This window comes from Pseudopipra pipra, chromosome W (genome assembly GCF_036250125.1).
Source record: "Pseudopipra pipra isolate bDixPip1 chromosome W, bDixPip1.hap1, whole genome shotgun sequence".
Taxonomy (NCBI): Eukaryota; Metazoa; Chordata; class Aves; order Passeriformes; family Pipridae; genus Pseudopipra; species Pseudopipra pipra.
The window spans coordinates 5847078-5871971 of NC_087580.1; the positions used below are offsets into that span (position 1 = coordinate 5847078).

The 24894-nt window shown below is 55.2% G+C and overlaps 1 protein-coding gene, 1 long non-coding RNA gene and 1 pseudogene across 2 annotated transcripts; 2 read left to right on the top strand and 1 right to left on the bottom strand.

The window, feature by feature from the left end:
• Positions 1-24894, bottom strand: part of LOC135404433 (zinc finger protein 239-like) — a 352167-nt pseudogene that overhangs the window by 145999 nt on the left and 181274 nt on the right.
• LOC135404500 (uncharacterized) lies at positions 13239-14202 on the top strand. Its single transcript, XR_010425688.1, has 2 exons — positions 13239-13635; positions 13962-14202. It is a non-coding gene; the product is annotated as an uncharacterized LOC135404500 (long non-coding RNA).
• LOC135406259 (class II histocompatibility antigen, B-L beta chain-like) lies at positions 15721-18987 on the top strand. Its single transcript, XM_064640687.1, is given in 7 exon segments — positions 15721-15997; positions 16510-16620; positions 16623-16778; positions 17418-17699; positions 18171-18287; positions 18387-18467; positions 18953-18987. Coding segments are annotated over 7 exon segments (867 nt in total). The 5' UTR covers positions 15721-15912.

Below are 24894 nucleotides of genomic sequence, written 5' to 3' on the forward strand. Positions count from 1 at the left end.
CTGCACAGCCTTCCTACCCTCCAGCACATCCACACGGCAAGCCAGCTTGGGGTCCTCTGCCAATTTGCTCCTGGAAGACTCAATGCCCTCCTGCACATCCCCACAAAAAATAGGCAACAGAACTGGGCCTGTTACCCAACAAGTTCTAGTGCTTGACAAAGGAGCCCACCCAGCAGTGGGGAGAAACTGCTGGCAGGAGATTGAATGGGGCAATAGACAATGGATGATGGACAAGTTCTGGCCCATGGCCATTTGTTAGAAAAACAAAGTAAAAGCTTAAGGCCTGCCATATTTCAGTGGTCAGAGACCTGGCAGAGAAATCTATTTTTGAGACCTGGACACCAAGAAGGCAGAATTTCTAAACCACAAAGACTCTTAGAGAAAGCAGAGATGAAGACAAAAATAACACAGTTACTGAGGCTCTCTCTATCCAGGGAAAAGACAAGAAAAGGACAAAAACTGTGGACTAAGTATCATGCAAAGTGAGAAATCAAGAGCAAATAGAAGAGAGAAGAAGAATTCATGCAGAGAACTGGTAAGCCAATGGACAGGAATTCCTTTGTCTGCTAAAATGTAGAAATAGTTAAAAGTTTTGAGAACTGATGTACAGGTGTTAGAGTGCAATTGCTGTGTCCCTTCAGTGCTGAATGAAGTAGGGTCACCTCTGGAACCCAACCAACTGCTCAGAGATTTTATTCCCCGGCTTTCACTGACAGTTTCTGGGGACCCAGATGAGACAAAGCAGCGCTGACAGGGCAGAGCAGAGGAATCGTTGGCCCTGCAGCGTGTACCAAAGGAGTTTTGGGGAGATCTTCCAATTCCCTGGTCTGGAGAGTTCACCACGCCTTCTTTTCTGGGAAAAAGAACAGGCCATGAATTTTGGGGACTTGATTTTAAGGCCTTTTGCCTGCACATAAGGCACAGCAATGGGAAGGACGCAGCGTGAGGCTGAGAGGTTTCTGTCATGGTTTGTGGGCTTGGGTGAGATTGGGCCAGAATTACAGGACACCTGTAAAATCTGGGCTTTGGGAAAGGTTGGCGAGGGTTGGGAAAGGTGTTCAAAGGGTGGTTTTGCCTGAGGTGTTAAACATGGGAGGGGGTCTATCTTCCCAATTCCCAAGAGAAGAGATCCCAGAAAGCTCCCCTGCAGGTTGTGTTTTAGGGAACAGGAGAAGAGACCAAGAGTAAGGGGTTTCTTTCCTGGAGGGCAGGGCTGTCGTTCACTTGCAGGAGCCCTGCACTGAAATTGCCAGTCCCACTCCCCAAATTGAATACGGATTCCTGCCAGACAAATGGTGGCAGGACAGAAAACTCTTGCTGCCCATGGAGTGCCCAGGGTGTCCCACCAGAGGCACCTGAACCCTTTAGGCTCTAAGCTTCCCTTCCTGGGGGAAAGGGCTGTCCTTGGTTTGCAGGAGCCCTGCTCTGAAATTGCCAGTCTGACTGCCCAAACTGAACACAGATGAAGATTCCTACCAGAAAAAAAGGACCAGGACAGAAAGCTCTTGCTGCCCATGGAGTGCCCAGGGTGGCCCCCCAACTGCATCTGAAACCCAAAGGTTCCAGGCTTTCTTTCCTGGGGGAAAGGCCGTGACATCCCAAAGAGTCCCGTGGCAGACAGGTGGGGCTGCACTGTGGGGATGTGAGGTGTTGGTTCTTTGGTTTCCAGGGGCTATTCCAGAATGGAGAGGACAGGCTGTGACACCACAAAGGAGCCCTTGGCACACGGATGGGGTTGAACTGTCACATGGTGGGGGCTTGGTTCTTTGGTTTCCAGAGGCTATTCCGGAATGGAGAGGATAGGCCAGAATGGATAGGACAACAAAAGGGCCCAAAGCACATGGGTTGGTCTGCACTATGGTGTGGGGTGTTGGTTCTTTGGTTACCGGGGCCTATTCTGGAATGGAGAGGACAGGCTGTGACAAGAAGTGCCTGTCAGAACGGACGCACAAGAATCTTATGTGGGCATATTCTCTGCTCTGCCCTGCACACCCTTGTGCTGGGGTCAAAACTCAGCCTCTCTGCTTCCCTCTCCTGAGGGACTTGTTCTTAGACATCCCTTTCCCCTACGTTCCTTTCAAAAGCCCTCCTGGTAATTCCCAAGCCTGTACCCGGCTCTCATCCCCTCTCTGTCCTCTTCCCACTCCCCTGGTCAATCCCAACATCCCAGGACAGGGATCCCAGTTGCATGGCTGCACTCCCACCTAGTTCCATATGCTGGGCCATGATATCCCAGTACTGGAGCTGCCAGGTCAGCAGGGGCTCTCCCAGCTGGAGGCTGAAATCTTTTCACATCTCTCACAGCTCAGCAGGGGAAGGGGATCGGGTGATTATCTCTGGCCCTGCCTCTTGCTCCTGTTCTGAGGGCTCTCCTTCCCCTTCATCCCTCACTAACTGAGCTGATTTGGTCTTGGATTTCTTCTGTAGAGGGGCAGCTGATACCGACACAGGTTGTTCCTCTGCAGTTTGAGTGGCCACGGCACCTCTTGGTCTCCTTTCCTCCTCCTCCCCCTGAGGGCACTGGGTCTTAGTTTAACAAGATTAGAACTTAGAAATTAAGAGACTTCAGGTGGAAGTGTGGAAAAGGAAAAGAAACAGCTTTTTATTAACAAAATCTGAATAAACAACAAATGGTGCAACCAAAAACTTTCAGAAGAAACCAAACAAAGTCCCAAATCCCCAGGTGGGGGGAAGAAACTGTCCCGGCAGTTCAAAGCTCTCGCAGCCCCGTGTGCTCGCAGCCAGCAGTGAAGGAGTCCCTTTTCCCAGGGGCAGTCCCCAAAGCAGAACACCTCGCTCCCAGATGGGTCGGGCTCTCTCTCCCTCTCTCTCTCGGTCGTTCTCCACGAGGTGTCCTGTGGGGAAAAAACTTCCTCTCAGGAAAAGAGAACAAGGTGGCCAAAACCAGCTCCCGCTCTGTCCGGTCCCGGACAAACCCCAAAAGCCCCCGAACAAAGGACCCCCCGCCCTCCCCGCGGCCACCGCGGTGTCCCCGAGAGCCGCCCTCCCCCCACTGCCCCTGCCCAGCGCCTGCGGCTCCGCTCCAACCCACCCCATCCCGGGAGACACAGATGGGAATGGGGGGGCCACTGGGAAACAATTCCAACACCTCTTTTCAAACCTCTGACACCTGGTTCCCAGACATTCCCAAAGAAGGGGCTTCCCATGGCCTCAAGCCAGGGACCGACCTTTGTATTGAACCAACTCCTGCAGAGGCACGTTCCCATCCCTGTCCCCATTCCCATTCCTGGGGTTCCCATCCCTCTCCCCATTCCAATTCCTGGGGTTCCATTCCCTGTCCCCATTCCCATTCCTGGGGTTCCCATCCCTGTCCCCATTCCAATTCCTGGGGTTCCCATCCCTGTCCCCATTCCCATTCCTGGGGTTCCCATCCCTCTCCCCATTCCCATTCCTGGGGTTCCCATCCCTCTCCCCATTCCCACTTCCTGCTGTGCCAACCTGCTCCCAGTGTCTCCGTTCCTGTCCCCAGGGGAACAGGGAAATGGGAACACCTGGAATGGGAATGGAGACACTTGGAATGGGATGGGAAACTCTGGAATGGGAATAGGAACACCTGGAATGGGAATGGGGACACCTGGAATGGGAATGGGGACACCAGGAATGGGAATGGGGACATCAGGAATTGGAATGGGGACATCAGGAATTGGAATGGGGACACCTGGGCTGGGAATGGGAACATTGGGAATGGGAATGGGAACATTGGGAGCAGGTTGGGGACACCGGGAATGGGAACACCTGGAATTGGAATGGGGACACCTGGAATGGGAATGGAGACACCTGGAATGGGAATAGGGAAAACAGAGGTGGGATGGGAACACCTGGAATGGGAATGGGGACAACAGGAATGGGAATGGAGACCCCTGGAATGGGAATGGGAACACCAAGAACTGGGAATGGGGAAAACAGAAGTGGGATGGGAACACCAGGAATGGGAGGAGGGACAATAGGAATGGGAATGGGGACACCTAGAATGGGATGGAACACCTGGAAAGGGAATTGGAACACGTGGAATGGGAATGGGAACACCTGGAATGGGAATGGGAACTCCTGGAATGGGAATGGGGACACCTGGAATGGGATGGGAACAACTAGAATGGGATGGGAACACAGTGGCCCCTTGACTCAAGGACATTGCCCTGAGTCACGATGGCCCATTAAATTCCGGAGGTTCTGCAGTTTCCCAGGGTTTCTTTGTTTCCATGAGACCCTGCAGAGTCACGATGGCCCCTTGGTTCCACGAGGTTCCAAAATGATTCAGCATTCAGCATTCCTGAGGCCCTGTATTGTCACAATGGCCCTTTTCATCCCATGAGCTTCCCAAATGTCTCAGGGTTCCTTCTGTTCCATGAGGCCCCAGATGCCACAGTGGCCCCGTGGTTCCAGGAGATTCCACAGTGTCCCTGTGTTCCTTTGGATCTGTAAGTCCTTGTAGTGACACAATGGCCCCTTGGTTCCAGGAGGTTCCAGAGCATCAGGATGGCCCCTTGTTTCCATGTGGTTCTCCAGTGTCACAATGGTCCCTGAATTTCCTGAGGCTCCACTGAGTCCCAGGTTCCTTTGGTCCCCGTGTCCCAGTGGCCCTTTGATTGCAGGAGGTTGCCGAGTGCCTGCGGATCCCTCCAGCTCCAGAATGCCTGGCAGTGCCAGAGTGGTCCCTGGAGTCCCCGGTCACTCCCACTAGGATTCCAGTCACTCCCAGTCACTCCCGATAGGATCCCAGTTGCCCCCAAGGTGGTCCCAGTTGCTCCCAGTCCCCCCCCCCCCAGGATGGTTCCTTTCCCTCTCAGGGACTCCCAGACTGAGTCCAGTCTGGCCCCAGGCACTTTCAGTCACTGCCTGGAGGAGGCCATTTGCCCCTGCATGGTCCCAGTTGCTCCCAGGATGATCCCACTCTGAGTCCAGTCACCCCCAGTATGATCCCAGGAACTTGCAGACACTTGCAGTACGAATCCAGTTTGATCCCAGTCATGCCCAGTATGGTTGCAGTCCCTCTCAGATACTCCCAGGAGTATTGCAGTCACTCCCAGCATGATCCCTGTCACTCCCAGAATGATCCCACTATGAGCCCAGCAGGGGCCCAGCTGCTCCCACTCTGATCCCAGTTGCCCCCAGTGTGGTTCCAGTTGCTCCCATGAACCTCTTCTTTGGTTCCAGTCACTCCCAGTATGATCCCAGTCACTCCCAGTACAATACCAGATATTGTGACCCTTGTCACACTTGTGTCCTTGTGGCACTGCGGAATTCATGGAATCCAGGGGCCTTTGTGACAGGGGGGCCTCATGGAACCAAAGGAACCCTGAGGTGTTTCAGAAGGTCATGGAATCAAGGGGCCACTGGGACACTGCAGGGCCTCTGGGAATTAAAGGAACACTGGGACACTGGGGCAGGACATCCCCCCTGCAATGGCACCAAGAAAATGCCCCATTTGCAAAGGGGTCAGTGCTGAGCTGAGAGGGGGCCAGGACAAGGCAGGAGATGTTGGACCCCAGACTGGTTTGACCCCAAATGAAGCCCCTGATGGTGAGGGAACCCCTGGAGTCCAAGGACTGTCAGTCCATGGGTTTCTACCAGAAAGGGCCAGTCCCCTTTCCCAGGGGCAGGTTCTTCCAACAGAACCCTTCTTGGGGGTGTGTGGATATTCCTGCCTTGGCTGGGGACCCCCCAAGGTCACTGCTGGAGGTTAAGAGCAGAGATCTCCCCACGAGCGCTGGTCTGGGGGAGTGTCAGAGACCGAAACGGTTAATGATTTATGCATTCTAAGAGACTTCTGCAGACTTTTGACTTTCTGATGGGCAACTGGGCCCATCCCCCTCCTCCAGTGCAGAAGATGTCAAGCCCCGAAAAGGCGGGAAGAGACGAGTTTACCACGCCCTCCACACGAACTCCGCCCCAAAAAGGGGGACACCCCCCTATGAAAACAACTCCCCGCCTTGGGGGAGGTGCAAAGGATATGGATATTGACTGGTGACTTTGGGGGTTTGGAGGGTGTTTTTCCTTCTTCTCCCCCTACCGCCTGCGGATCCAGACCATTGCTTTTTACATGGCTGGATCCAGTGGGCGGTGACTATATACGTTTTTACCACTCTCATCTTTTCTTTTTTCTTGCTCTCCCTTACTCTTACCCTGTCTTTCTCTCCCCTATGCATTTTTCTCCTCCCCCGAAAGGTTGGCCTTGTTATATGACAGCCCCCAAAATGCTGGCATACCTGTTGATACAGAATTGTTAAAATAAACCTTGTCAATATGTTTTCAGACACCGATTATTTAGTGTTGTTTCACTTTAATCCACCCCAAGGGAATTATTGATAAAACCTGAGTTACCCCCCTGCCTTTTTCCTGGGGCGGGTCGTAACAGTCACTGCTGTCCCTGTGATGTCACTGCTGTGACTGTGATGTCACTGGTGTATCTGTGATGTCACAGCTGTCCCGGTGATGTCACTGCTGTGACTGTGATGTCACTGATATCTCTGTGATGTCACTGCCGTCCCTGTGTTGTCACTGCTGTCCTTGTGATGTCACCAATGTCCCTGTGATGTCACTGCTGTCCCTGTGATGTCACTGCTGTGACTGTGATGTCACTGGTGTATCTGTGATGTCACCGCTGTCCCTGTGATGTCACTGCTGTCTTTGTGATGTCACTGATGTCTCTGTGATGTCACCGCTGTGCCTGTGAAGTCACTTCTGTCTCTGTGATGTTATGGATGTCTCTGTGATGTCACTGCTGTTCCTGTGATGTCACTATTGTCTCTGTGATGTCACCAATGTCCCTGTGATGTCACTGCTCTCTCTGTGATTTTACCGCTGTCCCTGTGATGTCACTGCTGTCTCTGTGATGTTGTTGCAAAGCAATTTAAATTTAGTAGTAGAATGGCTAAGGCTTAGTAGGAGAGTAGGCCTAGAAAGCAACACTCCAAAGTAGTAAGTTAGCAACCTTGTTTGTGTGAGTGGAAACCATAATCAAAGGATCTAGTCAAGCATGTATATAACGATTTGTTACCTAGGATGTGGTAAAGGTCTGTTAAACAGTTTCTAGGGGTAAGACAACTTAAGAAGATTTATGATTAGAGTAGATGATTATTAATTGTTATCAGTATGAAGTATGAGCTTGTTTGTAACTGCACCTGGTTTGCTGTGGAAACTGTAACTGTTTTGCTGTGGAACCTACACGTAAACTTGTTTGTGTATAAAAGCTGAACTGAGAATGAGGGTCTTTGGAATCCTGACTTGGGGCGTTAGCCCGCAGGTTCCCAGGGCCCTGAATAAAGCACCGCATAAACCGGCACTCTGTTGGTTTGTGTTTTTTGGATTACGGGCAACAATGTCACCGATGTCCTTGTGATGTCACCAATGTCTCTGTGATGTCACTGCTGTTCCTGTGATATCACCAGTGTCTCTGTGATGTCATTGATGTCCCTGTGATGTCACTGCTGCCATTGTGATGTCACCGATGTCCCTGTGATGTAACTGCTGTGACTGTGATGTCACCAATCTCTCTGTGATGTCACCGCTCTCTCTGTGATGTCACTCATGTCCCTATGATGTCACCGATGTCTCTGTGATGTCACCGCTGTCCCTGTGATGTCACCGCTGTCCCTGTGATGTCACTGCTGTCCCTGTGACATCACCGCTGTCCCTGTGATGTCACTGCTGTCCCTGTGACATCACTGCTGTCTTTGTGATGTTGCCGGTGTCTCTGTGACATGATTTCACCATGGTCTCTGTGATGTCACCGATGTCTCTGTGATGTCACTGCTGTCCCTTTGATGTCACTGCTGTTCCTGTGATGTCACTCCTGTCTCTGTGATATCACCAATGTCCCTGTGATGTCACTGCTGTCTATGTGATGTCACTGCTGTCTCTGTGATGTCACTGCTCTGCCTGTGATGTCACCACTTTCCCTGTGATGTCACTGCTCTGCCTGTGATGTCAGCAATGTCTCTTCAACCAGACTGCAACCACCACTTTTCAATCAGACTGTGACCACCACTCTCAACCAGACTGCAGATCACCACTCTTGACCAAACTGCAACCACCACTCTTGACCAGATTGCACCACCAGTTTCACCAACAGGGTTTTTTTCCCCTCTCCCTTTACTTTGGGCTCAGGGGGCCCAACAAACACCACTCTGTTCATGCCCCAGGGTGCTGGGTTATACATTTGGGTTTTGTGGGTTAAAACTATAGAGGATTGGTTAGAACATGAGGACATATGAACATGGCTAAGGCTATGGATGAGCTGCTAAAGTATAAGACGCAGTCTGACTAGGCCCATGAGAAAGTCTGAGATAGCCGGGCCGTGAGAAAGCAGCAGCGTCCTTGGGTATTCTAAATTGAGCTGAAAAACAGGAGCTAGGCATTACCAAAACAGAGACACTTAACGAGCCACCTGTGTAAACAATGGAAGGCAGTTAAGATGATATCACCACCTAACTGAGCACCAATAATGAGCCTAATTTCTGTAATATTCATGAACTTATTATAGAGTGTATATTAAGCTACTGTCAATCTACAATAAACGAAGTTCCTGGATTCTCACATTGAGGTGTCTAGAGCTTTCCGTCGCGACAATTGGGATCATACTGGGAGCAACTGGGAGTGCACTGGGGATGACTGGAAGTGGCTGTGAGCAACTGGGATCATGCTGGAAGCTTCTGAGGGCAACTGGGAATGAGTGGGACCACATGGAGGAAACTGGGAGCAACTGGGAGAGACCAGGAGTGACTGGGATCATCCTGGGACTGACTGGGCGCTGAATCCAAAAAATCGGTCCGAGAAACTGCTCAGAGACTTTTTATCTTTAAGCAGCAAGGTATTTGTTTATTCAACGTTGGGAGCAAGCCAGCTCGCGCTGGACAAACTTGCTCCAAGGCTTCACACAAAATCAGCATTTTTATACAATCTTCAGCTGTGATTAAATGCATATTCAAGTGATTCCAACCTCTATCTCTGCATATTAAGAATAGGCGGAGTATAGGTGGAACTCAGGCGGGGCTTGGGGCGGTGCTTCTCTTGGCCCTCAATCCTGAGGGGACTTCCACTCTTCCTCCATGGCTCTGGGGGCTTCAACTCATCTTCCTCAGCTTGACCTTCCTTCTCTTCCATTGTTCTTGACCCGCTCACTGAAGCTTGGAAAAAGCCCTGGCTCCCGGCCTATTCCTCCTATTCCAATGTCTCCCTGATCCTGTTGTCTCTCTAATTTATCCCCTCTAGGCCTAGGACATGTTCCTGTACTATTCTCTGAAGCTTTGCTCCAGTCAGTAGAACAGAACGAGCGCAGATGGTCTTGGCTGTTGGGAGCTTGTTAGCAGGCCCAAATTTCTTAGTGAACTCTTTTGGGCCTGGCCTCCTGTTTCACCAGGGACACAGCCCGGGCCCGGGTGTTCCCATTCCCATTCCAGGTGTCCCCATTCCAATTCCAGGTGTCCTCAATCTGCTCCCAATGTTCCCGTTCCCATTCCAGGTGTCCCCATTCCCATTCCAGGAGTTCCCATTCCCATTCCAGGTGTCCCCTTTCCTATTCCAGGTGTTCCCATTCCCATTCCTGGTGTCCCCAACCTGCTCCCAATGTTCCCATTCCCATTCCCAATGTTCCCATTCCCAGCCCAGGTGTCCCCATTCCCATTCCTGATGTCCCCATTCCCATTCCAGGCGTCCCCATTCCCATTCCAGGTGTTCCCATCCCATTCCTGGTGTTCCCATTCCCATTGTCACCATTTCCATTCCAGGTGTTCCCATCCCCATTCCATGTGTCCCCATTCCCATTCCTGCTGCCCCCATTCCCATTCCTGGTGTCCTCAGTCTGCTCCCAATGTCCCCATTCCCATTCCAGGTGTTCCTATTCCCATTCTGTGTGTTCCAATTCCCTTTCCAGGTGTTCCATCCCATTTGAGGTGTCCCCATTCCCATTCCTATTTTCCCTCCTCCCATTCCTGATGTTCCCATCCCACTTCTGTTTTCCCCATTCCCAGTTCTTGGTGTTCCCATTCCCATTCCAGGTGTCTCCATTCCCATTCCTATTGTCCCCATTCCAATTCCAGGTGTTCCCATCCCACCTCTGTTTTCTCTATTCCCATTCCAGGTGTTCCTATTCCCATTCCAGGTGTCCCCATTCCAATTCCTGGTGTCCTCAATCTGCACCCAATGTTCCCATTCCCATTCCAGGTGTTCCTATTCGCATTCCACGAATTCCCATTCCCATTCCCATTCCAGGAGTTCCCATCCCAGTTCCTGGTGTTCCCATTCCAAGTCCTGGTGTCCCCATCCCATTCCTGGTTTCCCTAACCTGCTCCCAGTGTCTCCATCCCACTCCCCGGTGTCCCCATTTCCAATCCAGGTGTCCCCATTCCCATTCCAAGGGTCCCCATTCCCAATTCCCCCTTTCCCCATTGCCATTCCTGGTTCCCAGGGAGGAACTGCCAGATGTCGGAGGAGGAGCCAGAATTTATTGCCCAAAGCAGGAGATTTTCACACCAAAATTTACCCCCGGTGATGTCACCAATGTCCCCGTGATGTCACCAATGTCCATGTGATGTCATCGATGTCCCCGTGATGTCACCGCTGTCATTTCCCCTGCTCGTTTACCTTAAAACCAGCACACCAGGTCTGTGCCCAACGGGGGTCCCTGTGGATCATCCAATGCGGGTCCTCCCATGGCTGATGGAGTTGGAGCAGCGGCCGAAGCTCTTCCCACAGTCGGGGCACTCGGGGCTTCTCTTACCGGTGGGTCCGTTGGTGGGAGGTCAAGGAAGAGCTCTGCGTGAAGCTCTTCCCACACTCCCCACAGTGGAAGGGCCTCTCCCTGATGTGGAGGCGACGGTGGGTGTAGAGGGTGGAGCTGTCCCACATTCCCTACACGTGTAGGGCTGTTCCCCAGTGGGGATGTGCTGGTGGCTGAGCAGCTTGGTGCTTGTGCTGAAGCTCTTCCCACATTCCAAGCACTTGTAGGGCCATTTCCTGGTGTGGATGCAACGGTGTTTGCAAAGGCTGGAGCTGTCCCTGAAGCTCTTCCCACACTCCGCACACGTGTAGGGCCTTTCCCCACTGTGGATCATCTGGTGTCGGAGCAGGTGGGAGCTCTGAGTGAAGCTCTTCCCACATTCCTCACACATGTAGGGCCTTTCCCCACTGTGGATCATCTGGTGTTGGAGCAGGTGGGAGCTCTGATTGAAGCTCTTCCCACACTCCCCACACGTGTAGGGCCTTTCCCCACTGTGGATCATCTGGTGTCGGAGCAGGTGGGAGAGGAGGGTGAAGCTCTTTCCACATTCCGCACACGTGTAGGGCCGTTCCCCAGCGTGGATGCGACGGTGGGTGCGGAGGGTGGAGCTCTGCCTGAAGCTCTTCCCACACTCCCCACATGTGTAGGGCTGTTCCCCACTGTGGATCATCTGGTGGCTGAGGAGGTGGGAGCTCCGTTTGAAGCTCTTCCCACACTCCCCACACGTGTAGGGCCTTTCCCCACTGTGGATGCGACGGTGGTTGCGAAGGTCAGTGCTCTTGCTGAAGCTCTTCCCACATTCCAAACACCTGAAGGGCTTTTCCCTGCTGGGAGGCTGCTCAGGGACCACCAGCTCGCAGCTCCACCTCAAGCTCCGGACGCCTTCCCGGCACACGCTGGCTCTTTCCTCCTCACAGCTCCCTGGGCTGGCTTTGGAGCCCCTCCTGCGGGGGCATCTCTGGCCCTTTTCCTCCCCGCTGCCTTCCTGCGCCGGGGAGCCCTTCAAAACGGCCTCTCCCACCAGGCTCTGCCGCCGGGATTTGTCCTCCGCGCTCTCCGGCCTCACCTCGGGGCCTGGGGCAGGAAGCAACAAGGACACGCAGGGGATTTGCCTCCGGTCCACAGGGAAGCCCAAGGACATCCCCCAACTCCGGCCCTGGCAGGACGGCCACAAAAGACAAAAGACCGACCCAAAGGGGCACTGACTTCCTCCTCACCTGCCTGGGGGGCCCGCGGCATCTTCCTCTTCCTCGCAGCCTCCTCCTCCATCCGCCCAAGCTTTGGGAAGCAGAAATCCTGCTGGGGGGGGAAAAAAGGGGGTGAGTGTGTTGCCCAAGTCCATCTCTGGAACTCACCGGGCATCCTGTGTCCCTGAAAACCTCCAAAACACCAACATTCAGCCCAGAAAAAAAGAAAACAACAAGATTTGGGAAAAATAACCCGCACAAACCCCCCGCAAATTTGCAAAAGATCAAGAGTCGGCAAAAAAAATACTCCAAAATATGAACATTCAGCTCAAAAAAACCCTCCCTGAAGTTCCCCCTCTCTGCTCTCTGCACCTTTACCTTCTGGGCTCTCCCCTCTCTGGGCTGCTGGGGGTCCCGCTTAGGGATGCCGGGGCTTTTGGGGGTCCCAGGGGTCTCTTCTCCCCTCACTCTCTGCTTCAGGGGGCCGGGTTCCCAGACGTTCCCCCTCTCCGCCTTCTCCACTTTCTTGGCCCGGGGATTCCAGGGGTCCCCAATGCCCAGGCTCCCCCTTCTCCGGGACCCCCTTGCAGCCTCCCGGGGCTCCCGGGGCTCCTCCCTCTCCCTGCTCCCCCCTCCAGCATTCCGGGGGTCCCCCAGCTCCGGGATCGCCCCTCTCCGCTCTCCCCACTCCGCGGCTACCGGGGTTCCCCCCCGGCTCTCACGGGGGGCCCCCAAACCGCTCTCGCCCCCCCCCGCCATTGCCAAGCGACCGCCAGGACCTTTTGGCTGCTCTACTTTGTGCTCCTGCTCGGCTCCTCCCTCGGCTGGGCCGCCGCTTTTGGCGGGTTTCCTCCTCCGGGATCCACCCCCTGCAGTCCTTCCCCCCCTGGCCCAGCCCCCTTGGGCCCCCCTTGGGCCCCCCTTGGGCCCCCCTTGCCCAATAAGTCTGATTATACAGACAAGCAATTGGTTTTAAGCCACAAAACCCAAATGTAGAACCCAGCACCCTGGGGCATGAACAAAGTGATGTTCCTTGGCCCCCCCCGAGTCCAAAGAAAAGGGAGAGGGAAAAACCTGCTGGTGGGAGAGCTGTTGCAGTCTGGTCAAAAGTGCTGATTGCAGTCCAGTTGAGGGGGGTGGTCTCAGGCTGGTTGAGAGCGGTGAGCTGCAGTCCTCCTCTGGATCCCACGAGTGGGAAAAAGGTTCCGAAACTCCAGGTTTATATATTCTCCAGTTCAGGCAGCAATGCCCAGTCCTCCCCTCAGAGCGGGGATTTCCATAAAAGGATGCTGAGTTTTTCCCTCAGAGCAGGGAATTCCGTAAAAGGATATGAGGATGCTCAGTCCATAAAAGGGTATGAGGGTGCTCAGGACATCCCCCCACCTCGCAGGCCTCTCCTGACAACAGTTCCTGGGAAAATGGCTTGGAAGGCCATAGAATCCACAGTTTTGGGCTACACCCATCCAGTGAGGAATCGGTCCCAGCTGTTCTAACTAGGACACTGTGTCCATCATCGCTGCCATCATCATCATCATCGGCCTCGTGGGAGTCGGTGTCTGGAAGCTCCGATCCGGTAACTCCCGGGATGGGGGTCGGGAAGGGGCACGGATCCGCCCGGCAGCATTCCGGGGATCCTGTGCCACGGGTGCTGATCCCGCTTTCTTTCCATAGGGAAGAGGGAGGGGAATGGATACGACCCCGCGCCCACCAGTGAGTCCCAGCAGCGTGTGTGGATCCAGATCCTCTGGGCAGGGATCCCAGGATGGATGCCGGGATTCCAGAGGGGAATGGGGGCCTAATGGCTGGAGCGGGATTGGAAGGGGATTCCAGCTAAGGGCAGGATTCCAGAGTGGGATCAGGTGCAATTGTGGACTGGGATCAGGGCTGGATTCTGGAGTGGGATTAGGGTAGGATGGATGGAGCAGGATCAGGAGGGAATCCAGAGCAGTTCCTACTCTCCCTGGGCTCCACAGCCGGCTCCATCCCCTGGGATGGGAACAGGGACATGGTGACTCCTTTCCCTGCTCTCATCCCAGCAGGAATCACAGCCTGAGCGATCCCGGAGCTGGATCCGCCCCTTCCCTCTCCCTGTGGAAAGGCAGGAGCTGCTGGTAGAGCTCATCCCGCTGCTCCCACCCACCCCGGCCCCCCTGCGGCTCTTCCCGATGGATCAACTTCCTGCTTTTTCCCGTGTGAAACCCAGGACCACAATTATTCCTGAGGCTTTAATTTGGGTGTGAAAATCTCCTGCTTTGGGCAATAAATCCTGGCTCCCTCCTCCGGCATCCGGCAGTTCCTCTGTGGGAACCAGGAATGGGAATGGGGACAGGGGGGACTGGGATGGGGACATTGGGGAAAGGGATAGGGACACTGGGAGCAGGTTGGGGACAGCAGGAATGGGAATGGGAACTCCAGGAACGGGAATGGGGACATTGGGAGCAGGTTGGAGTCACCAGGAATGGGAATTGGGACAGGGGGAATGGGAATGGAGACATGGGAGACCAGGATAGGGATAGTGGGGACAGGAATGGGGACACTGGGAGCAGGTTGGAACAGCAGGAATTGGGAATGGGGACAGGGATGGGAACCCCAGGAATGGGAATGGGGACAGGGATGGGAGTGGGGACAGGGATGGGAACCCCAGGAATGGGAATGGGGACAGGGATGGGAACGTGTCTCCCCAGGAGTTGGTTCAATACAAAGGTCGGTCCCTGGCTCGAGGCCACGGGAAGCCCCTTCTTTGGGAATGTCTGGGAACCAGGTGTCAGAGGTTTGAAAAGAGGTGTTGGAATTGTTTCCCAGTGTCCTCCCCATTCCCATCGGTGTCTCCCGGGATGGGGTGGGTTGGAGCGGAGCCGCAGGCGCTGGGCAGGGGCAGTGGGGGGAGGGCGGCTCTCGGGGACACCGCGGTGGCCGCGGGGAGGGCGGGGGGTCCTTTGTTCGGGGGGTTTTGGGGTTTGTCCGGGACCGGACAGAGCGGGAGCTGATTTTGGCCACCTTGTTCTCTTTTCCTGAGAGGAAGCTTTTTCCCCCCAGGACACCTCATGGAGAGCAACTGAGAGAGATAGAGATAGAGAGAGCCCGACCCATCTGGGAGCGAGGTGTTCTGCTTTGGGGACTGCCCCTGGGAAAAGGGACTCCTTCACTGCTGGCTGCGGGCACACGGGGCTGCGAGAGCTTTGAACTGCCGGGACAGTTTCTCCCCCCCACCTGGGGATTTGGGACTTTGTTTTGTTTCTTCTGAAAGTTTTTGGTTGCACCATTTGTTGTTTATTCACATTTTGTAAATAGAAGGTTTCTTCTTTTCCACACTTCCACCTGAAGTCTCTTAATTTCTAAGTTGTAATCTTGTTTAACTAAGACCCAGTGCCCTCAGGGGGAGGAGGAGGAAAGGAGACCAAGAGGTGCCGTGGCCACTCAAACTGCAGAGGAACAACCTGTGTCGGTAGCAGTTGCCCCTCTACAGGAGAAATCCAAGACCAAATCAGCTCAGTTAGTGAGGGATGAAGGGGAAGGAGAGCCCTCAGAACAGGAGCAAGAGGCAGGGCCAGAGATAATCACCCAATCCCCATCCCCGGCTGAGCTGATTTTGGGGGGGTCGTGTGTCCCCCTGTACCTGCTTTTGTTCTGACACCAGCCGACTGCTCCCGGTGTTCCCAGTAAAGCTTCCCAATTCTCTGCACTCGCTGGATGTCTATTTTTGGGTTCACCTGAGCTCCCCCCTCCCCCGCAGCCCACGGACCCCCCCGAACCCCCCAGCCCCGGGGCTGCCGCGGGGGCCCCCAACGACCCTCAGCCAATCCCAAAGCGCCCACGCCGCCCGCGCCCAATCCCAGCGCGCCGCGCTGATGACTCATCAGTCGCCGGGAAGACGCCTCGAAAAAAGGGCCCCAACTGCGCCCTCAGCCAAGCCCAGCGCGCCCCAAACCCCCCAAAACGGCGCCGCCCGGCTGGTTTTGGGCTGTCAGCAGCTGTCCGGCGCTGGGCATGGAGCGTGTGCGGGGAGCTGGGGCCGTGCTGGCGGTGCTGGTGGTGCTGGGAGCCCCCCCGGCTGCGGGCGAGGAGCTGTCGGGTGAGCGGGGGGGGCAGGCAGGGGGGTGGGGTGGGAAAGGGGGAAAGAGGGGAGAAAAGAGGGGGTGGGAGCCCCAGAAGTGAGTTGGAGGGGGGTCAGAAGGCCCAGAGTGAGTGGGAGGGTGGTGGGAGCCCCAAAGTGAGGGCGGAGGGGTCTGGGGATTGTGGGGATGGTGGGAAAGGGGTGGGAGAGGGGGGCAAGGGGGTGTGGGAGAGCAGGCAGAGGGGTGCCCTGGGGGTCCCTGGGTGTCCCTTGAGCCCTGGAGCGGTTCCCTGGGGCTCTGGGGGGGTCGGATCTGCATTGGAGGGTCCCCAACCCCCCTGTCCATCCTCGGGGGGCTGATGGGGGGGTTCCCCCCCAGCCAAGAGCCGGTGCTGGGGCGTCCGTGGGGCAGAGGGGGGTGGGAAAGGGGGGTCCGGGGTGGCCCCCTGAGCTCCCACCCTGTTGTGGGGGGCTGGAGGATTCTGGGGAGTGGTATGGGGCACCCCCTGACCCGTGTCCTGCACACACAGGGGTGTTCCAGTTTATGGCAAAGTCTGAGTGTTACTTCATCAACGGCACCGAGCGGGTGAGGTACATGGAGAGGCACATCTACAACCGGGAGCAGTTCGTGCACTTCGACAGCGTTTGGGGGTCTATGTGGGGGACACCCCGCGTGGGGAGAAGATTGCCAGGGACTGGAACAGCAACCAGGTATGGATGGAGATCATGCGGGATTTTGTGCAAACATACTGTGGGTACAACTATGAGGTGTCCACCCCGTTCCTGGTGAACCGCAGAGGTGAGCGTGGGGCAGAGCGGGTCCCCTCGGGCCCTGCCCCGGGAATGACCCTGGAGCCCCTCAAACCCTCCCTGGCAATTACGCCAGACCCCTCAGCCCCCCATGTGCCTGTCTCGAGTCTTTTTGCCCTATCCCAGTTCTTCCCAGTTCTTCCCAGTCCATCTCATTTCTTCCCAGACCACTCCAGTGCTCCCCAGTCCACCCCAGTCCATCCCAGTCTCTCCCAGTGCCCCCCCGCGTCTCCACCCCGCTGGGGCCACCGAGCTCACGCCCCTCAGCCAATCCCAGCGCGTCTCTCTGATGACGCTCCAGTTGCCAGGCAGACCCAAACCAAAGAGTTTCCTCCCAGTCCTGCTCGCTTCCTTCCCAGTCCTGACCAGTCATTCCCAGTCCATCTCACTCCATTCCCAGACCCTCTTGATCCACTCTGAGACCCTCTCAGTCCATTCCCAGTCGTTCTCACTTCACTCCCACATCTCCCAGCTCTCTCCCCAGTGTCCCCCAGCCCATCCTCTTCTACCTCAGTCTATTCCCAGACCCTCCCAAGGCCATCCAAATCCCTACCAATGTCCTACAAGCCCTCTCCCCTCCCTCCCAGTGCCCCCCAGCTCAGCCCAGTGTCTCCCCCATCCCTCCCAGTGCCCCCCAGCATGTCCATCTCGCTGGTGCCGTCGAGCTCCCAGCCCGGCCCCGGCCGCCTGCTCTGCTCCGGGATGGATTTCTACCCTGCGCCGGTGCAGGTGAGGTGGTTCCAGGATGGGCAGGAGCTGCCGGAGCACGTGGTGGCCACCAACGTGGTCCCCAACGGGGACTGGAGCTGCCAGGTGCTGGTGATGCTGGAAATCCCCCCCCGGCGCGGGGTCACCTACAGCTGCCAGGTGGAGCACGTCAGCCTGGAGCACCCCCTCAGCCGGCACTGGGGTACGGCCCGGCCCCCCCAGCACCGGGGGCACACTGGCAGGGGGGCTGGGGGGGAAAGGGGGCAACTGGGAGGGAGACTGGGGGGAACGGGAAGGTGTTCGAGGTAAATGGAGAGGGTGAGAAGGACGTTGATGAGTGCTGGGGGCAGCTGGTAAGGAGTTCAGGGGAAACTGGATGGGATGGGATGGAGGCTGGGGGGTCTTGGGGTGACCAGGAGGCGGTTGAGGAAGTTGGAGGGGGGGGCTGGGAAGGGACTGGGAGAGATCCAGGGGGGTCCTGGGGGTGATGGGAAGGGGGGTTACCAGGTCATAAAGGGGCTCAAGTGGGTTCCCACATACGCTTGGAAGGGACTGGTAGGAGGTTTCAGGAGGTGCTGGGTGGGCTGGGGGAGAGCGGGCCGGGCTCTGTGGGGTGCCAGGTGGTGCGTGGGAGGAGGTTTTGGGGGTGCTGACCCCCCCTGGCTCCCCCCAGAGATGCCACCGGACACCGTCCGCAGCAAGATCCTGGTGGGGGTCGGGGGCTTCGTCTTGGGCTTGGTCTTCCTGGCGCTGGGGCTCGGCTTCTACCTGCGGGAGAAGGTAAAGGGGGGTCCCCAAATGGGGGTCGTGGCCCCCCCCTTGTTCTCCCACAGCCTCTGTGCCCCCCCTGACCCCCACCCCACTCTCACCCCCTTTTCTCTCCCCACAGAGCTCCTGAGCCGACGGCGGCCGCAGCCCCTCCCCGTGGCCTCGGGCCCAGCCTGGACCCCCCAGTCCATCCCCATGATGAGTTTGGGGGGTCGTGTGTCCCCCCAAGACCTGCTTTTATTCTGACCCCAGACGGCTGTTCCCAGTGTTCCCAGTAAAGCTTCCCAGTTCTCCCCAGTCCCTGTTATTGGGGGGCAGTGAGGGCAGGGGGGAGAAGATCCCTGTCACAGCTTTACTTCTTCTAAAAAACCAAGCAGGAATTTTTCTTTGCCCTGCCCCACTGGAAAAGAAAGATGTTCAGTGGGGGAGGGGGCTTTGCCTTGGGTGACTCACACCCACAAAAGAACTGGCCCAGCCCACATTGCAGGTTGGGAGCCCTCAGAAGGCTCTGGGGGGGTGGAGTTTTTTGCTTTCTCCTGGGCAAAGGGCAAGGCCCTTCACTTTGGCCTTAACTCAGGCCAGGGGTGTGTTGGAGAGGCTCCGAGGTCCTTTTGTTCTTGGCCTGCTCATCTGGCTGTTTGCTGGTTCCCGTTTGCCTTCGTTTCCTGCGCCCTGTTCTGCCCCCAGCCCGGACCTGCTCGGACTTCACGGGACAGGTTTGACCCCCCTAGAGAGGAACCTTTGGGGAGGAGGTCGCCCTTTCCCTCCTCCGCTCCCGTGTTGGCAGTGGCGTGTGTTCATTGGCCAAAAGGGGGAATTCCCAGCCACAGCCAGCCACAGACAGCGGGAGTTTCGTGGGAAGAGCCCCTTCTTAACCTTTTCCTTTTTTTCCCCCATTTTCCCCTTTTCCCTCCTCGCTTTGGGGGAATCTCCATTGGCGGTCCAACAGGTCCAACAGGAAGGGGATTTTTGGCTACAGGATCATTGTTTGGTTGGTTTTATGTTCTTTTGTTCTTCTGCTAATACACAGATATCCTTTAATAAAGAGCTGTTATTTTTCCTTTTTCCATACTTCCTCAACTGGAATCTCTTAATTTCCAATTTACAGTTGCTTAGAGGGAGGAGTTTGGTTTTCCTCATAACTCATCCCCCTTAGCAAAACACTTCAGTCTCATCCAACTGAGACACAGGTGCTGCCCCATGCTCCTGCCCTTGCCATTGCACATCCCCACATCCCAGAGCCCCAGCAAGAGCCCTGAGGAATGAGGCAGGCACAGGATCTCCCTTCCCATGGCTGGGGGTCAGGCCTTGGCCCTTTGCAAGAACAAAACAAAGCCAGATTTATTCAGCATCACAGACCCTGGGACTTTGCTTGTCCCCACCTGTCATCACTGCCTCCAGTTTTCGGCTCTAACTGGAAGCAGGGGACAATTTCTGAGTGCTGGCCCTCAGTGGGACCCATTAACGCCAGGAGAAACTGTGGACTTGGATCTGACTTGGAATTTTTCAGAGGTTTCTTTAACTTGCTCTTTGTCTGATGTTCAGGGACTCATCCCCAACCCCCTGAGGGTCATTCAGTGCCTGGGGCTGTGTCTGTGCTGCTGAGCTGGGCCGGGCTCCTGGCACACAGGGAGCTCCTGGCAAGCGGGCAGCGCTGCAGAGAGACAACTCTGCCCAGGAGCAGCTCCTCTGCACAGCCCAGCAGGGCTGAGGGCACTGCCAGGGCAGCTCAGGGACACCAGCAGGGCACAGACAGAGCTTCAAGGGGCTCAGGGTTGGGAGGGTGACTGAGAGCTCCCTGCAGGAGGAATCTTGGCAGGGCTGCACACGGGCAGTCTGGGGCTGCAGGGCAGTGCAGAGACAGCTCCTGGAGGCATCTCCTAAAGCTGGCCCAGCCCCAGCCGATGGAATGGGTGAGGAGGGGGCTGTTGGGGGGCACTTTGGAAGAGCTGTGAAGCCGGGGGTGCAACCAGGGGTGCCCAGGGCTGTGGGGCAGAGCAGGGTCCGGCAGCCCAGGGCACTGCTGGGCAGGGACTCTGCTGCCTGCCAGGGGCAGCTCTCAGCTGGCCCAGGGAGCTGCTCCAGGGCTGGGGAGAAGGGCTGTGGGCAAGGAGCAAACCCCAATTGACAGGGGAAGGCAGGGCAGGGCCCTTCTGCTGTCGAGACGGTGCAGCACATGTCAGGAATGATCACAGCTCCAAATGACTGCTGGGGGTTTCTAAGAGGAATTTTCAGGAAATGCAGCAAGGCAGGGTGTATCGGGGAGGGGTTACTGTATCAGGGAAGTCCGATATATACAGACATGAAAAACGGACACCGTTGCTAGCTCAACAAAAAAACCCCAATATTTATTACAAAAGATGGCCAAAAAAAAAATGAACAAACCCAAAAGGAGGAAGGAGGAGAGAAATAAGCCCCCAGTTACCCAGCTGTTGCCCATAAAGTTCTCTTACCGACCTAGCAGGCCTATAATTACCCAGAGCAGAAGCTGCATCCTCGGAGAGTCAGTAAGTTCACAAACTGGCAGGCGGCCCTGCCAAAGGCAGCATTGTCCTTGGTGTGAAGTTAGCTCTCCCCAAGAAAGCACTCTCTACTTTTATACAATTAACTGAGTGGCCACCACCTCCCAGGAGTGGCCAGCACTGCCCAGCCCGAGGCCCTCAGTCCCACCCCCGGTTATGTCAGTGCATCTCTTCTGCAACGTGAGAACGTGGGAAATCCCCTCACGCACGCGCAGTGTGCTTTGGGGGTCTTTCTTAACTGAGTCTGGGGCCGAACCTTCCTCCCCTCCTCATCACTTCCCCCTTCAAATGCCCTTGGAGGACAACTAGCCAATCACAGAACACCAATTAAAACAGTTTATACACAAGTTCTCCCTCCAAGGACGAATTCACTGTTTTATCAGTGAACTTGTCAGGGAGAATATAAACTCCTGCAGGTGGCTGGGGCCAAACACAGACCAAAAGTATCAGCATAAATTCCCCCTAGTACAGATAGGCAAGCGCAGGGAAAGCCACACCTGCGCAGAAGAGATGCACTGACATAACCAAGGGGTGGGACTGAGGGCCTCGGGCTGGGCAGTGCTGGCCACACCTGCCAAGGTTGAGGTCACTCAATTAATTGTATAAAAGCAGATAGCTCTTTTTTTGGAGGGGAGCAACACATCAAGGACAACGTTGCCTTTGGCAGGGACACCTGCCAGTCTGTGAACTTACTGACTCTCCAAGGATGCAGCTTCTGCCATTGGTAATTAAAGGCATTCTAGGTCAGTGAGATAACTTTATGGTCAACAACTGGGTGACTGGGGGAGGTCATGCTAGGGGCTTATTTCTCTCTTCCTTCCTCTCCTTTGGGTGTGTTTGTTTTGTTGGCCACCTCTTGGTAATAAATATCAGTTTTGTTGAGCTTTCAACGGTGTCATGGTTTCAGCTTCAGTATGATCCGAACCCCTCCCCAACACAGCCAGCAAAAGGGACGGTGCGTTGACAGGCCCAGCTCTCTGCAAGAAAAATTGAGGGCTCTGAGCCAGAGAGGGGATGAGAGCCGGGTACAGGCTTGGGAATTGCCAGGAGGGCTTTTGAAAGGAGCGTAGGGGAAAGGGATGTCTAAGAACAAGTCCCTTAGGAGAGGGAAGCAGAGAGGCTGAGTTTTGACCCCATGTCATGGTTTGAGATAGCCCCAAAAATCCTAATTCCCTAGTCTAAGCCCCCTCCCACATCTCAACCTAATGTGAGATGGGTTTTTCCAGACAAAAACACAGCCAGACTCAAAGTGGGGGAAAGGGAATGTATTACAATGGCTGTACAAATAAATACTATAACACATTATACACACGATCACAACTATCTCTACCATGACATATAGTATTTACAATGGACCAGATCTCTTCTCCCCTCCAAATAAAAGTCCAGGAGGGAAAGAAGGACAGATCCCTTCCAGTCCGTAAGCAGCAGCATCTTCTAAGGCAGCAGGTTCTCCTCATCTCATGCATGCAGCAGCTGTGGCTGGCTTTCTGCCAGCACTCACGAGGGAGGTATCCAAGCTCCCTCAGCCCCCTTGATGCAGGCAACGGGGTCTTCCGTGGGCTTCGTAACCCCAGACAAGGTCGTTTCACCACGTCATATCACGAAGACACAGGGGGGTCTTCGTGATGGTCTGGTATCTCCAGGAGACTCAAGCTCCTTGCAGGGCCTCTGTGCCACTGCCTCAGGCTGCCACCGTGGCAGCAGTGCGAGGGGGGGAAAAGCCAGGGTCGCCCCCCCCCTCTCTGCATTCCTCTCCGTCCCAGTCCAGCTTCCCAGGACGCTCTGAGCTTCTCAGCTCCTCTCTCTCTCCGCTGCTGCATGTCCAAAACTGCTCTCCAAAATAGGAGTCCATCTCCCTCTTATTCTCAGAGGGATCTCAAAGGAGTTTTGGGGGATCTGGTATCAGTTCTTACCCTAAACTCTGTCTCTCTGCTGCTAGCTCTCTTTCTTCGGACAGCACTGTGTCTCTCCGGCTTGGCTGTAATGCCTGTGCTGCTTCGGTTCAGTTCTTATCTGTCCTGGCTCTTAGCCAGGAGTCTCCGGACGCAGTGTCTCTGCTTTCTGCTCTGTCTCTGCTGCCCACGGAGAAAACATCTCCCGGCTTAACTACAGACACTTAGTCCAGTCTAGCACTGCTCCAAGTCTCTGCAGTCCCCCCCAGCCAGGGGCTGGGAGGCCCCAGAGGCCCCAAGGGGCTCAGAGCCCCTTCCTCGTGGCTCTACAACATGGCCACCTCTCCACAACAACCAAAACTACAACTCATCTCTTCCGTTTGCTTGTGATATGTTTACATTTTTTGCAGGAGCGCCCATTGGATAGAACTCCAAAACTTCCAGGGGTTTCCACCCCTTGGGGTCTACCACTTTTCCTAGCCTCTGGGGGAAAACAAGATCCAAACCACTACACCCCAGCACAAAGGTGTGCAGGGCAGAACAGAGAATATGCCCATATAAAATTCTTGTGCGTCCGTCTTTGCAGTTCTGACAGGCACTTCTTGTCACAGCCTGTCCTCTCCATTCCAGAATAGGCCCTGGCAACCAAAGAACCAACACCCCACACCATAGTGCAGACCAACCCATGTGCTTTGGGCCCTTTTGTTGTCCTATCCATTCTGGCCTATCCTCTCCATTCCGGAATAGCCTCTGGAAACCAAAGAACCAAGCCCCCACCACGTGACAGTTCAACACCATCCATGTGCCAAGGGCTCCTTTGTGGTGTCACAGCCTGTCCTCTCCATTCCGGAATGGGCCCTGGCAACCAAAGAACCAACGCCCTACAACCCCAAAGTGAAGCCCCACCCATGTGCCAAGGGCCCTCTTGTGATGTCACAGCCTATCCCCTCCATTCCAGAATGGCTGCTGGAAACCAAAACACCAATGTCTCACAGCCCCTAGTGCAGCCCAACCCATGTGCCATGGGCCCCTTTGTGATGTCATGGCCTGTCCTCTCCATTCTGGAATAGCCCCTGGAGACCAAAGAACCAACACCCCACAAGGTCAGAATGCAGCCCCACCCGTGTGCCATGGGCCCCTTTGTGATGTCACAGCCTGTCCTCTCCATTCTGGAATAGCCCCTGGAAACCAAAGAACCAACACCTCACACCCCCACAGTGCAGCCCCACCTGTCTGCCACGGGACTCTTTGGGATGTCACGGCCTTTCCCCCAGGAAAGAAAGCCTGGAACCTTCGGGTTTCAGATGCAGTTGGGGGCCACCCTGGGCACTCCATGGGCAGCAAGAACTTTCTGTCCTGGCCCTTTTTGTCTGGCAGGAATCTCCAGCTGTGTTCAGTTTGGGCAGTCAGACTGGCAATTTCAGCACAGGGCTCCTGCAAGTGAACGACAGCCCTTCCCTCCAGGAAAGAAACCTCTTACCCTCGGTCTCTTCTCCTGTTCCCTAAAACACAACCTGCAGGGGAGCTTTCTGGGATCTCTTCTCTTGGGAATTGGGAAGATAGACCCACTCCCATGTTTAACACCTCAGGCAAAACCACCCTTTGAACACCTTTCCCAACCCTCGCCAACCTTTCCCAAAGCCCAGATTTTACAGGTGTCCTGTAATTCTGGCCCAATCTCACCCAAGCCCACAAACCATGACAGAAACCTCTCAGCCTCACGCTGCGTCCTTCCCATTGCTGTGCCTTATGTGCAGGCAAAAGGCCTTAAAATCAAGTCCCCAAAATTCATGGCCTGTTCTTTTTCCCAGAAAAGAAGGCGTGGTGAACTCTCCAGACCAGGGAACTGGAAGATCTCCCCAAAACTCCTTTGGTACACGCTGCAGGGCCAACGATTCCTCTGCTCTGCCCTGTCGGCGCTGCTTTGTCTCATCTGGGTCCCCAGAAACTGTTGGCAAAAGCCGGGGAATAAAATCTCTGAGCAGTTGGTTGGGTTCCAGAGGTGACCCTACTTCATTCAGCACTGAAGGGACACAGCAATTGCTCTCTGACACATGTACATCAGTTCTCAAAACTCTTAACAATTTCTACATTTTAGCAGACAAAGGAATTCCTGTCCATTGGCTTACCAGTTCTCTGCAGGAATTCTTATTCTGTCTTCTATTGGTTCTTGATTTCTCACTTTGCATGATACTTAGTCCACAGTTTTTGT